Source organism: Malus sylvestris, chromosome 13 (genome assembly GCF_916048215.2).
Source record: "Malus sylvestris chromosome 13, drMalSylv7.2, whole genome shotgun sequence".
Taxonomy (NCBI): domain Eukaryota; kingdom Viridiplantae; phylum Streptophyta; class Magnoliopsida; order Rosales; family Rosaceae; genus Malus; species Malus sylvestris.
Genome location: NC_062272.1, coordinates 32,248,609 through 32,259,872, shown reverse-complemented (window position 1 = coordinate 32,259,872; position 11,264 = coordinate 32,248,609). Strand labels below are relative to the sequence as shown.

Below are 11,264 nucleotides of genomic sequence, written 5' to 3'. Positions count from 1 at the left end.
TCTTTGTACTCATTTAGAAGTTGGTAGCACTCCTTGTTCTCGTCCTCGTTTAGTAGTGCGCTTACGAAGATAGGTTTCAGATTCTCGCTTATGCCTAAGTTGAGCTCCTTAAGATCATCAACCGTGGCTTGCCCCCCATCTCAAGTGGTGGTGGTACAGCTATGACGTCTTCCTTAAGGATTTCGTCTTCTTTGTCTTCTTGGATCGTGATGTGGAAGAAGTTTTAGACCTCTTCTTTAGTGTTGTCCTCTTGGGCTTGTTGGCATGAAGATTGACTAGTGTGGATGATGGTGCACCTCTTTACCTTCTGTTGTCCTTTTGTGTCAACTTCCAAGGTTGCTTGGTGCTTCATCTTTCAAGGAATCAAGTTTTGAATGTCATTTTTTTCTGTTAGACCATCGAGCTTTTCTTCCTTTGGCGTTGTCTTCCTCTTCCTATAAGGCTTCTTGGTTTCTTTAAGTCTTTCCAAGGCCGACCGTCATGGAAGAGAGCTAGTCATGTTGTTTTGTGTCTTAGGTTTTGACAACCTTTTGAAAACAAAGCTTTGGGGTGTTGGCGTGTTAAGATGTTTGAAGACGGAAGTTCGGTTTTGACTACCAATGCAATCAAGTGCCAAAATTCTAGGTTTTGAATGATTCAGCCTATCAAAGACTGACGTTCAACGGGCAGGTTTAGACTCATCTTAATCTTGTTCAATGCTTATGCTGATATGTTGAGCGCTAGCATTTTTTGCTTTTCTTGAAATCTTCACAGGTGTATTGTGTGAAGCCAAGTCCAACTTTGTTGTTGTCAACTCCCGTAACCATGCTCCTTCAACTTCTTTTGAGTCTCGGTTAGGTTACGTTCTTTGTTGTTGACGGTGTTTCTTTCCAAGATTTGAAGAGAAGGAAAAATCATACCCAGCCTTTGACATGAGTTTGTAGGCGTTTGGGTCGAAACCTTCTTCAGTCCTCTTGGTCCGAAGAGAGCTTGGTTCTGTCCCCTTTGGCAAGGGTTTTACGAAACCTTGCAGTGATTTTGAAACTTTAGCGTTGCTTAGCTATGTCAGAGGTAAAACCACATTTGTCTTGAGCAGCTTTACATTATCCTTGTGCAGTTGTGTGTCGGCTTTGCTTGTTCCAGTTTCGAACAAGGATTGCCCATTCTTTCTTTTCGACATTGGGATGTATCGGAAGACAGGTGTGTTTGGTCCTTTTGAAGGTGTCACACTCCCTTTAGTTGTTGTGGGTTTGGCAAGCTCATCATCGTCTTTGTTTGAAAATGGCACGACTTCCCTTTCTTGCTTCTTAGGCACAACTTGCAACTTATTCTTTTTGGGTGCAGCTTTGCTTGTGGATTTGATCTCTTTTGGAAGAGTTTCGGGTACCATGTCTTCATCCATGTAGAACTTAGCGTCCGCAAAATGTGATTCAGCTTCGGTGAATGGCTTGGTGTCGCCTTGTATCACCTTCATCCCTTCTCAGTAGAAATTTAGGCATTCGTGGAGTGTGGAGGGCACTACTCCATTCTCATGGATCCAAGGTCTTCCTAAAAGCAAGCTATATGAAGTTCTTGCATCGATCACGTGGAATAGTGTGCTTGACTTTAGTTCTTTAATGGTAATCTAGACTTAGATCACGCCCATCGCTCTTTGTCCTCCTTGGTTAAAACCTTGGATTAACAGACAGCTTCGGGATAGTTCATCCACCTTGATGCCAATTATGGTCATTGTTGACTTTAGCATGATGTTTATGGCCGACCTGCTATTTACAAGCATGCGGTTGATTTTGTTCTCTCTCACATACCCAAAGACGAAGAGATGACAGTTATGAGGCTTTGATCCCATCAGCAATTTGTTTAGCATTGTAGCCACGTCAAAGTCAAGAAAAGGGTACGTCTTCTGCTCTAGTTCCCTCAAGATGTTTTTGTATATGTCTTGGGCACAAGAAGGCTCACTTCTCTTCATTTCTTTCGTTTTGTTTGTGGAAGAGATCTTGACGGGAGTGAATGAGGTCTTGATGGGGATAGTATTGATGGCAAAAACTTCCTGTATCGGGCTTCTTCCCAGTTTTGTCTACCTTTGGAGCAAACACTTCATCCTTCTTGAAGTCAGTGATTGGCTCATTTTCCCAAGATTAGCAATACTTAGCTCTATGCCTTGGAAGATGTAATGTAACCCCCACTGCATGCCTTGAAAGCACATCTCAATGGCAAAGGTTTCAAAAAGCTAATCTTTGCAATCTAGACTTAATGAACGCTTTCTATTGATGTAGTCGACGATAAGTTCATCTTTCCACTGTTTTGTACTCGTCAGCTCCAACATGCTTACAGTGCGACAAGTGTTGTAGAAGCAGTTGAGGAATTCCCTTTCAAGCTAATCCCAACTATTGATAAACTTAGGCTCAAGGTCGATATACCAGTAAAAAACGTTACCTTTTAGTGAGCGCACTAACTGCTTAACGAGATACTCTCCCTTCATCCCAGCATTGTTGCAAGTTTCGATGAAATAGGCAATATGTTATTTGGGATTGCCCTTTCCATCGATTTGCATAAATTTTGGCGGGTGATAACCCTTTAGCATCCCCAAGGCATGAATCTTCTTGGAGTATGGTTTTGAGTACAGCACGAAGTCATGTGAGCTTTCTTCGTATTGTGCCTTGATCGTGCTTGTGATCATCTCTTGTAGTTGTTGGATAGAGAAAGCATGAACGTCGTAGCTCGGTCCACCTCTAGCTTCTCCTCAACTTTGTCCATCAAAAGCTCCTCATTTTCATCAGTTTCCTCCTTTGGTGGATCAACCTTCAGGTCAGCTTTCTCGTTGTGCTGCACCTCCAGACGGTTAACGAGTATAGCAATCTATACGTCATTTTCCTCCACAATCCTTGTCAACTTTGCGATTGCTTCAGTCATTTGTCCTAATTGCTGTTCGATGGAAGTCATACCAATAATCATGACTTGCATGGCTACGGGATACAAGTTGCTGCTTGAGTCGACATCAGAAGTTAAGGACTCAGAGTACCTCCTCAGGCTTTCTTCCCTTGGCGCCCTTAGCGAGGCCAAGGTGATCACAGGCTTATGCCTTAGGTGCTCTTGCTTCTTCAGCATGTTTGGTGTAGGGGTGGAAGGCACAACTGAGAGAGCTTTTGTCTTGCTTTAGGATGTAAAGCCCAAAATGCCACCACTCACAGCAACGATGTTCTTGTTCTTCGCTTTGGTTGCGGGAACAACTTGATCCTTTCTTGATGCCATTTGTGCTTCTTGTTGATTTGAAGATAGAGATGAGAGGCAAAGATTGTAAAAAGGAAAATTCTGTAGTGAATGAAACGGGAACACGTGTACAATGTAGATTTGTATTGATGAATTTGTAAGGTTACAATATCTATTTACAATTTTCCTCTGATTCAATCTTCAAATTTGATGTAGATGTGTAGGTTGTTGATCCAAGAGTCGCAATAAGTTGATCTCGAATGAACAATTGAACGATTGCTTCAAGTTTTGAGCTTGAAACAATGCGTGGATAATCCTCACCTCAAAGTTGCGGCAAGGCAGTGTTGATGTAGGATTTCGTTGGTTCAAGGGTCTTGGAGACTTGTTCTTGAATCGAACGTCTTTACAAGTTATAAGCTTGCAACAAAATCTAGAAGGAATCAGCACAAGTGCTTGTTGATTCTTCAAGGGAATGCTTTAACTTTGGTCGAAAGAAATTTTTGGCTTTGGTTGTGTGTTCTTTGAATAGAGCTTTGGTAGCGTATTAGTCTTCAAATATTTGGTGCAGAAGTTCCTTTAGATGTAGAATTGTTGACCTTATACTTGTCTTGGGACCTTGTATTTATAGACTTCCAAAGCCATGAATTTGGGTCGATTTGGCTTTGATTTGTGTTTTGATTCATCCATGGGAGAATTTAGGTTTGTTTTGTGTCTTAATTTTAGCCACTTTCCCTTGCTTGGCTGAATTATAGGGCTTGTTACCTATTTTTTTTAGCAATCTTCAATTTTTACTTGTTTTGTGAAGATGCTTTAGCTTTCTTTCCGGTTTTGGAGCAATTTTGGGCCCCTTGCCGATTTTAAGGAGATTTCTTCCCCTTTGCCACATTTGAGGAATGCTTTTAAGCTTCATTTGCTTGATTTGTGCCACATGTCATTGATGACTTGTCCATTTGTGATGAGTCATATGCCACGTGGAGCTTTGTGATGCATCATTTGCATGCAACGAAATTTACATGTCTACAAGTAATATGCATCAACATATAATTAAATAATGTAAAAACGCTTAGTTTTTCAAAAGAATCCACTCACAGGTAAGCAAAGCGTCCCTCGTCAATAGGCTCCTTTCCTATATTCTTTTTATCCTCAATTAAACTTGTGAATTAAATATAAAGCTAAATTGCGCTTTAATTGACAATTTATGGAAAATAGCCCAAAACTACCATTTAGGTAAAAAAAATTCACAAACAGACAGCGACAGGTGATTTAGAATACAAAAAACCTAGGGGTAGGCCTTGGGTCCTTTACACGCTTCCGCACATGCTGCCGTGCTCAACCATGTGCCAGCACGCGCCGTTGCAGTGGTGCACCGTCATGCGCCAAGAAACACGCGTCGTCAAGGATGAATGCGCCGCCGTAGTTCAACGAGTAAGGGTCACAGTCGCAGTCGCCGTTGAGAGTGCCACGCACCGGAGTGGTGAGGGTTATAGGGTTTACCGGAACATACCTCTTCTGTTGCTGGCTTTCGTTAGGATTAACAGAATAGTGGTCGTCGCCGTTAAATTTAATGGTGACTGCTGCTGTTCACCGTCGTCCGTCTCCGACACGTTGAAAGCTATAGAAAAAGCCAGAAAACGTTGAAGGGCTTCCCGAGCTCAAATTCAACGCAATTCCAAGTTAAAATCACATAATTAAGTCCCAAAAGGTTTAGAGACTTACCCAAAATCAAGTTTGGAGGAGGAGAGGTCAAATCCACCAAGGACTCAACGAGTTTAGCTCGGAGTAGCTCGCCGGATTCTAGAAACGTGGTGCACAGATACAACAGAGGTTAAATTTTTGGATTTCAACACAAAACTCACATGCAACAAAGGAAAATGATACATGTGATCGGTTCTAAAAGAGTATGTGCACTACCAATCACATACTCACCGTAGCTTGCCTAAAGAAGAATACCAGAAACTACAGAAATGCACAGAGAGAATGCAAGGGTTAAAACCCTTGGCTTGAATTGAAGAAGAACAAATACCACCACCCCAGCGAGATTGAAACAACTGCATTCAAGGATTTTTCCAAAAATTTCACCTAGGTTTGAGTTTAGAGGTTCGAAGTTCTCAGCTTCCATGGTGGGGTGCACCGATGCTACCTGTAAGACCATATTCAGGCTCTTTAAGTCTAAGGGATTCCAAATATGTGGTTTTGTGGTTCGATTGGTGGAGGAATCAGAGTGATAGTGAGGGTGAAGCTCTCGGAGCTTAGAGAGAGAGTGAGTTCGAGAGTTAGAGAGAGAGAGAGAGAGAGAGAGAGAGAGAGAGAGAGAGAGAGAGAGAGAAAGTGAATCAGAAAATAGAAGACGAGAGACTGAGAGTGGGGTAATCCCAGTTAAACTCCATTTAAGTGAAATTTACGAAATTATCCTCCATGAATTGTAAAAATCCCGTAAAAACTTCTTTAGATCTAGAACCTGCAAGCTCATGTCCACGATTTTGATAGCCATACCTCATTGTTTCAATTCAAATTTCGTTTTCGATTTCACATTCATGTTCATGAATATGGTTAGAAAAACATAAGTATAAGAAATTAAGTTTAAAGTTGAGGCTCACAATTTACTCAAGACACCTATTTAGAGGCAAAATAGTCATTTCACGTGTCTCAGGAATAAAATATAATATTTTAAGAAACAGTTTGTAACAGTATTGTAGTTTCTCATTTATTGGGTGGAGTACAAAACCCAAGAAATCCTAAGCTCCACCACAACGCAACAAAAATACGCTTGAGATCAAGAACGTGAAAATTAGAGCTTTTAGTCTTCAGCTCTTTAAGGGCACAAGTGTAAGTTTGTCATGTAAACCTTTATACGTGGAAATGAATTTTAATAAACTAAATAATCGACTATTTAGACCATTGGAAATGCTTGTAATACATCATTACACAATCATAGTAATATAGACTATTGTAAATTCACAATAGTTACTTGCTGAGTTAGCCATATTGCTCAAGAAGAAAGTAATCCAATACCTTATTAGTGTTACGGTTTGCTGCAGTGAATTCATGCAGAAAATTATGGGTTTGTATCCAATACCTTTCTAGTCTCAAATTGTTCTACAATTTATAGGGTTTGTATATGATGAACTAGTGTTCGAGAAGAGAGACCATGGAGCAGTTTTAATAACACAAATCACAACTGCTCCACCTAACGTGGTAGCAGTTGTTCCACATTCTCAAGAGTTTGTAACCAACTCTTTTCTTGCAAGTCTCGCTCAGATCTGATACTGTCACCTAACTCACTTTTGTAGGCGGCCTTAAGCTTGGAATTTTCGTCCGCTTGGGCACTAATCTGGGCTTCGATCTATGCATTTGCTTAAGGAAAAATACATAGGGGCAAGGATAAGAACAAGAAACACACAAACATCTAGCAATATCAGAAATTGGGAAAGCTAACTGCATATCTGCTTTAATAGCATTTCTCTTGAAGGTCTTCCACATACAAAATCCCCCTGAAATCGATATGGGAAATAGCAGAACAAATCAAAGCATGGGCATACTCCGCATCACGGAGGCCGCTTGCATCTAGAGGAAGTGGCTTCAACCCAACGACAGGCTTAATCACCAAGCTCAACACCTTAATAGATGCTTCTTCACTAGCACCAGGAAGAGTGGATGGTCCTTCAAGCACTTGGTTAGATGGATCATCTGCCAGAACTCGATTACTAGAAAGAGTAGCCATCATACCGAAGATGCAGAAAGTTGTGGATGTTTCTTCAAAAGCCCTTGCTTCGACACTGACACCTCTTCGATGATGGACTTGCTTTTTTCTCCACTAGAGGATGTAGAAGCTTATCACAAATTATCTTCGACTGAAGAGATCAACAGGCTTTGACGCTTTTTCTTAACTGACTTTGGGATCGCTCGTTAACCTGATCTTTTTCTTAGATGTCTTGGCCGTAATCACCTTCAGAACACCTCCTCAGTTTTTTTCTTCCTCTTTTTCTTCTCTACTCCAGATGCACCCTTACAACGTTTTGGAAGCCTCAAAGCATGCTAGGCCGCAACCTACACGGGGTTAAGTATAGGATTGTTATAGCAGCGATCTCGAAGTATATAAAAACATGTTTGATGGTTGGATTGTTGAAACTAGTTTCGTAGAATGCATATCCATCAAAACAATAGACTCACTAATACTTGGGAGTTTATTCATACTTTCATTAAGTATAACATAAGATTTTGTGGTATCCACTAATGTAAATATTTTAATTTGAAGATCGAATTCATTCATTGTATTCATATAGGATCAAGGAGTGTAGTTGTAAAAAAATCATCAAAGTCGGAGTTAAAATAACTGTTAAATCGTGATTTTTCTTTGATAACCGTCGAAACGTTTTATCCCTTTACTTGATCTTTGGATGTTTGTTTTTTACGATTTTGGGTGTATACGATCTCGAAGTATATACAAACAAGTTTGACGGTTGGATCGTTGAAATTAGTTTTGTACAATCCGTATCTCATCAAAATAATAGATTCACTAACACTTAAGAGTTTATTCATACTTTCATTAAGTATAACAAAAGATTTTGTGGTATCCATTAGTAAATATTTTAAATTGAAGATTGAATTCATTCATTGTATTCATATAGGATCAAGGAGTGTAGCTGTAAAAATTCATCAAAATCGGAGTTAAAATAACCGTTAAATCATGATTTTTGGTTGATAACCGTCGAAATGTTTTGTCCTGTTACTTGATCTCTGAATGTTTGTTTTTTACGATTCTTGGCGTATGTGATCTCGAAGCATATACAAACAAGTTTGACGGTTGGATCGTTGAAAGTAGTTTCGTATAATGCGTATCCTATCAAAACAATAGATTCACTAACACTTAGAGTTTATTTATACTTTCATAAAGTATAACATAAGATTTTGTGGTATCCAGTAGTGTAAATATTTTAAATTGTAGTTGTAAAAAATAATCAAAATCCGAATTAAAATAACCGTTAAATTGTGATTTTTCTTTGATTTTGTGGTACCCACTAGTGTAAAGATTTTGTGGTTTAATTAAAATATTTTGGGCGGGAATTTTCCCGGTTTTTTTGCACGGGGAAATGAATTTCATTTTTTTTGGGTACTCTACACGGGGAAATGGATTGGACAAGCTTTTTCAATCAGTGTCAGAGTTGGCGTCGGTTTTAACCGACGCAAACTCTGATTATGTTGATGCAAAATTGCCCTTATTTCGATGCCAGACAAATTTGTCAGACTAACGTGTGTCAGGCCTTTCAGTCAAAAGTGTGTTAGGCCTTTTAGAACTAGTGTCGGTCTGAACCGATGCAAAGTCCTAATATTTTGACGTCTTATGTTATAGCTATTATTAGTATTAACTGACGCTAAGTTTTTATCCATATTTAAACCCTGTCTTTCCCATTACTCCCGTGCTTCCATTTCTCTCTCTCGTTTACAGGTGATGTTAAAGAAGGAAGCTTCTCCTAAGGGAATAATACTGGAGAATTAGAAGTTCGTCAAGACCAAAAACAGCAAGAAAACCACTTGCATCGCTCCAGCTCTGGTGGTGCTTCCGGTGCCCAAAGCAACAGTAATGGCTCTGTCACTCATTTGCAGCCACAATAGCCGCCACTTAAGAATAAAAGAAATCTTCCAGGAACTCCAGGCAAATAATCTTGAATTAATATCAAGTAGTTTCTTGATTTGATTGGCATGTTTCACTATATGTATATAACATTCAACACAAGGCGCGAGGATTTGATTCATTTCAGAAGAACAAAACAAAAGGGCTTCTCTCCGGATCATGTCAGCTTATGTGAGATTGATTCACTCGAGAATATTTACCAATTTTTGGTGCCATGGGTGAGTCTTGTAATATTTCATTTCAACGATATATATTGTTTTTTCTAAATTTTTTTTTTAAAAAGTTCGAATTTGAGTTATCTTGCGAAAGAATATAAACTTTATGAAGAATTGTTGACAATAATATACAACTGTTTGCTTGATTTCACTTTTTTTGTTGACCATAAGTATATATAGGCTGACTTAATTAACCAATGTTGCTATTTATACTTATATTTTTGCTACATAGTTAATTATGTTCTAAAAGTTTTGTATTTGTGTGATCAGATCCTAGCGCAGAAGTTATTGCACTATCACTAACAACCCTAATGGCAACGAACCGATGTGTGTGTGAGATCTGCAACAAAGGGTTTCAAAGGGATCAAAACCTTCAGTTGCATTGTCGATGCCATAACCTTCCATGGAAGCTCTGGCAGAGAACCACCACTGAGGTTAGGAAAAAGGTCTACATATGTCTCGAGCCGATGTGTGTTCACCACAACCCAGCTCGGGCGCTAGGAGATCTCACCGGCATTATGAAGCACTTCAGTCGGAAACATGGGGAGAAAAAATGGAAATGTGACAAGTGCTCCAAGAAATATGCAGTGCAGTCAGATTGGAAGGCGCATCAGAAGACCTGCGGCACAAGGGAGTATAAATGTGACTGTGGAACCATCTTTTATGAGGAACTTCATATGATGTCTTATGCAACTTCTTCAGCTTCTACATCTAATTCCTCCAGGAGATCATCCAGGAGTTCTGTAACAATGCTGATGATTGAGAACAATGAATTGAGAATGAATTGGGACAACTGTTATTATCATTAGTTTTTATTATTGTTTGCTTTAGCCTATATATGAAATCTGATTGAAATTATATATATATATATATATATATATATATTTTAAATTATTATTGAAAAAAAATGGAGAAACAGTTTGTATTATGCTTTATTTTAAAATATATGGTGTTGTTTATGGACGACAGCATCATAAATATTATATTGATCAAAATGTAGATAATGTCGGTTAGGACCGACAGTAGATTGATTATTTTATTTGTTTACTGTTATGTAATGTCAGCCACAACCAGCAGTAATTGTAATATTTAATTGTTTAATTGTTACTTAATGTCGGTTAGTAGCGCCATCATGTCAAAATTTAATGTCGCTTATAAGCGACGTAATATACGATGTCGCTTTTAAGCGACGCTGTTGTTCTTTTTATTTTATATTACTTTGCTTCGTGGTGGCAGATTAAGGGGTCTAAGCGACGTCAATACCCTTTTCGCGACGGTAGTATTGGTGTTGCTAACCCAATCCGACATTGCACTATCTAATGTCGGATTTTTACAAATATCCGACAGTAATTGGTGTTTCTTGTCGGTTTTTGACCGCCAGCAATAATCCCTTTTGTAGTAGTGTAAACATTTTGTCGATCATTTTCTAGCAGTTGTCTAACATGACATTTTAGGTGGAATTTCATACCAAATAAGATGCATGCGAGTCTAAACTCCATATCAAAATCCCTCCAAAGATTTTCAAAAAGTTCAATTTAGCTTTCAAACTCATATCAGGTTCAAGGACGTTTTTGAGATTTTGAGGGTCCTGTGTAGAAATTATAAATGCGGCATTTTGCCCTCGTATGTTATTACATAATCTTACCAAAATGTACTAAAACAATAAAAGGTTATCATGTATTTATCATAATTAAAAGAAAAGTTATACGTAAAATGATGTTATCAATCAACAAAATCAGTAGTAAAAGATGCCATGAAACAAAACAAAATGATGAATAAAATAGTAAAGGAAATTTTATTTGAACCCCTATAACCTTTTTCGGAACCCAACTTAAATTTTAAATGGGAAATGTTGTATTAACCTATTGCATAATTACCATCAAGTACAAAAGGAAGTTAACGAGAAAAATAAGATATATCATAAATTCATACCCAATAATCAAACCTTAAGATCGTGTAATTTTTCTCCTACATTTTGTTCTAGCAAAAATTCTAAGACGCTCTCATAGAGAAAAACAAACTCTTTTTGACAGATGGATGGTAGTTTTGAAGTTTTGGATGATTACTAAGATATGAATCGATTTATGCAAGAGTTAAATTATTGGTTTATATGTCATATGCTAACATTGTGATCTGCTGCTGGCTGTATAAGTTTCTCAAGTCTTTTCTTGTTCTTTTTGGACACTATTTACCAAGTCTTCTACTTCATAATTTACATAACATAACCATGA

At 38.4% G+C, this 11,264-nt stretch overlaps 2 protein-coding genes across 4 annotated transcripts; one reads left to right on the top strand and one right to left on the bottom strand.

Annotated features, from left to right (window-relative positions):
- Window positions 1-4,292: 4,292 nt before the first annotated feature.
- LOC126597511 (uncharacterized) lies at window positions 4,293-6,237 on the bottom strand. 3 transcript variants are annotated; one of them, XR_007614273.1, is made up of 3 exons: window positions 6,199-6,237; window positions 4,903-4,980; window positions 4,293-4,798 (listed from the first exon to the last, which is right to left on the bottom strand). XR_007614273.1 is itself a non-coding variant. In XM_050264304.1 (3 exons), exons 1-3 carry the CDS (start codon window positions 5,336-5,338, stop codon window positions 4,677-4,679), a joined length of 402 nt encoding a protein of 133 aa, XP_050120261.1. In that variant the 5' UTR covers window positions 5,339-5,480; the 3' UTR covers window positions 4,293-4,676. The 3 variants fall into 3 exon arrangements, 1 of the variants encoding a protein (XP_050120261.1); XR_007614272.1 differs by lacking the exon at window positions 6,199-6,237 and adding an exon at window positions 5,113-5,480; XM_050264304.1 differs by lacking the exon at window positions 6,199-6,237 and adding an exon at window positions 5,137-5,480.
- A 3,107-nt stretch (window positions 6,238-9,344) lies between these two features.
- On the top strand, window positions 9,345-9,842 carry LOC126597510 (zinc finger protein GAI-ASSOCIATED FACTOR 1-like). The gene has a single exon (XM_050264303.1). The coding sequence runs from the start codon at window positions 9,345-9,347 to the stop codon at window positions 9,840-9,842; it is 498 nt and encodes a 165-aa protein (XP_050120260.1).
- Window positions 9,843-11,264: the final 1,422 nt, after the last annotated feature.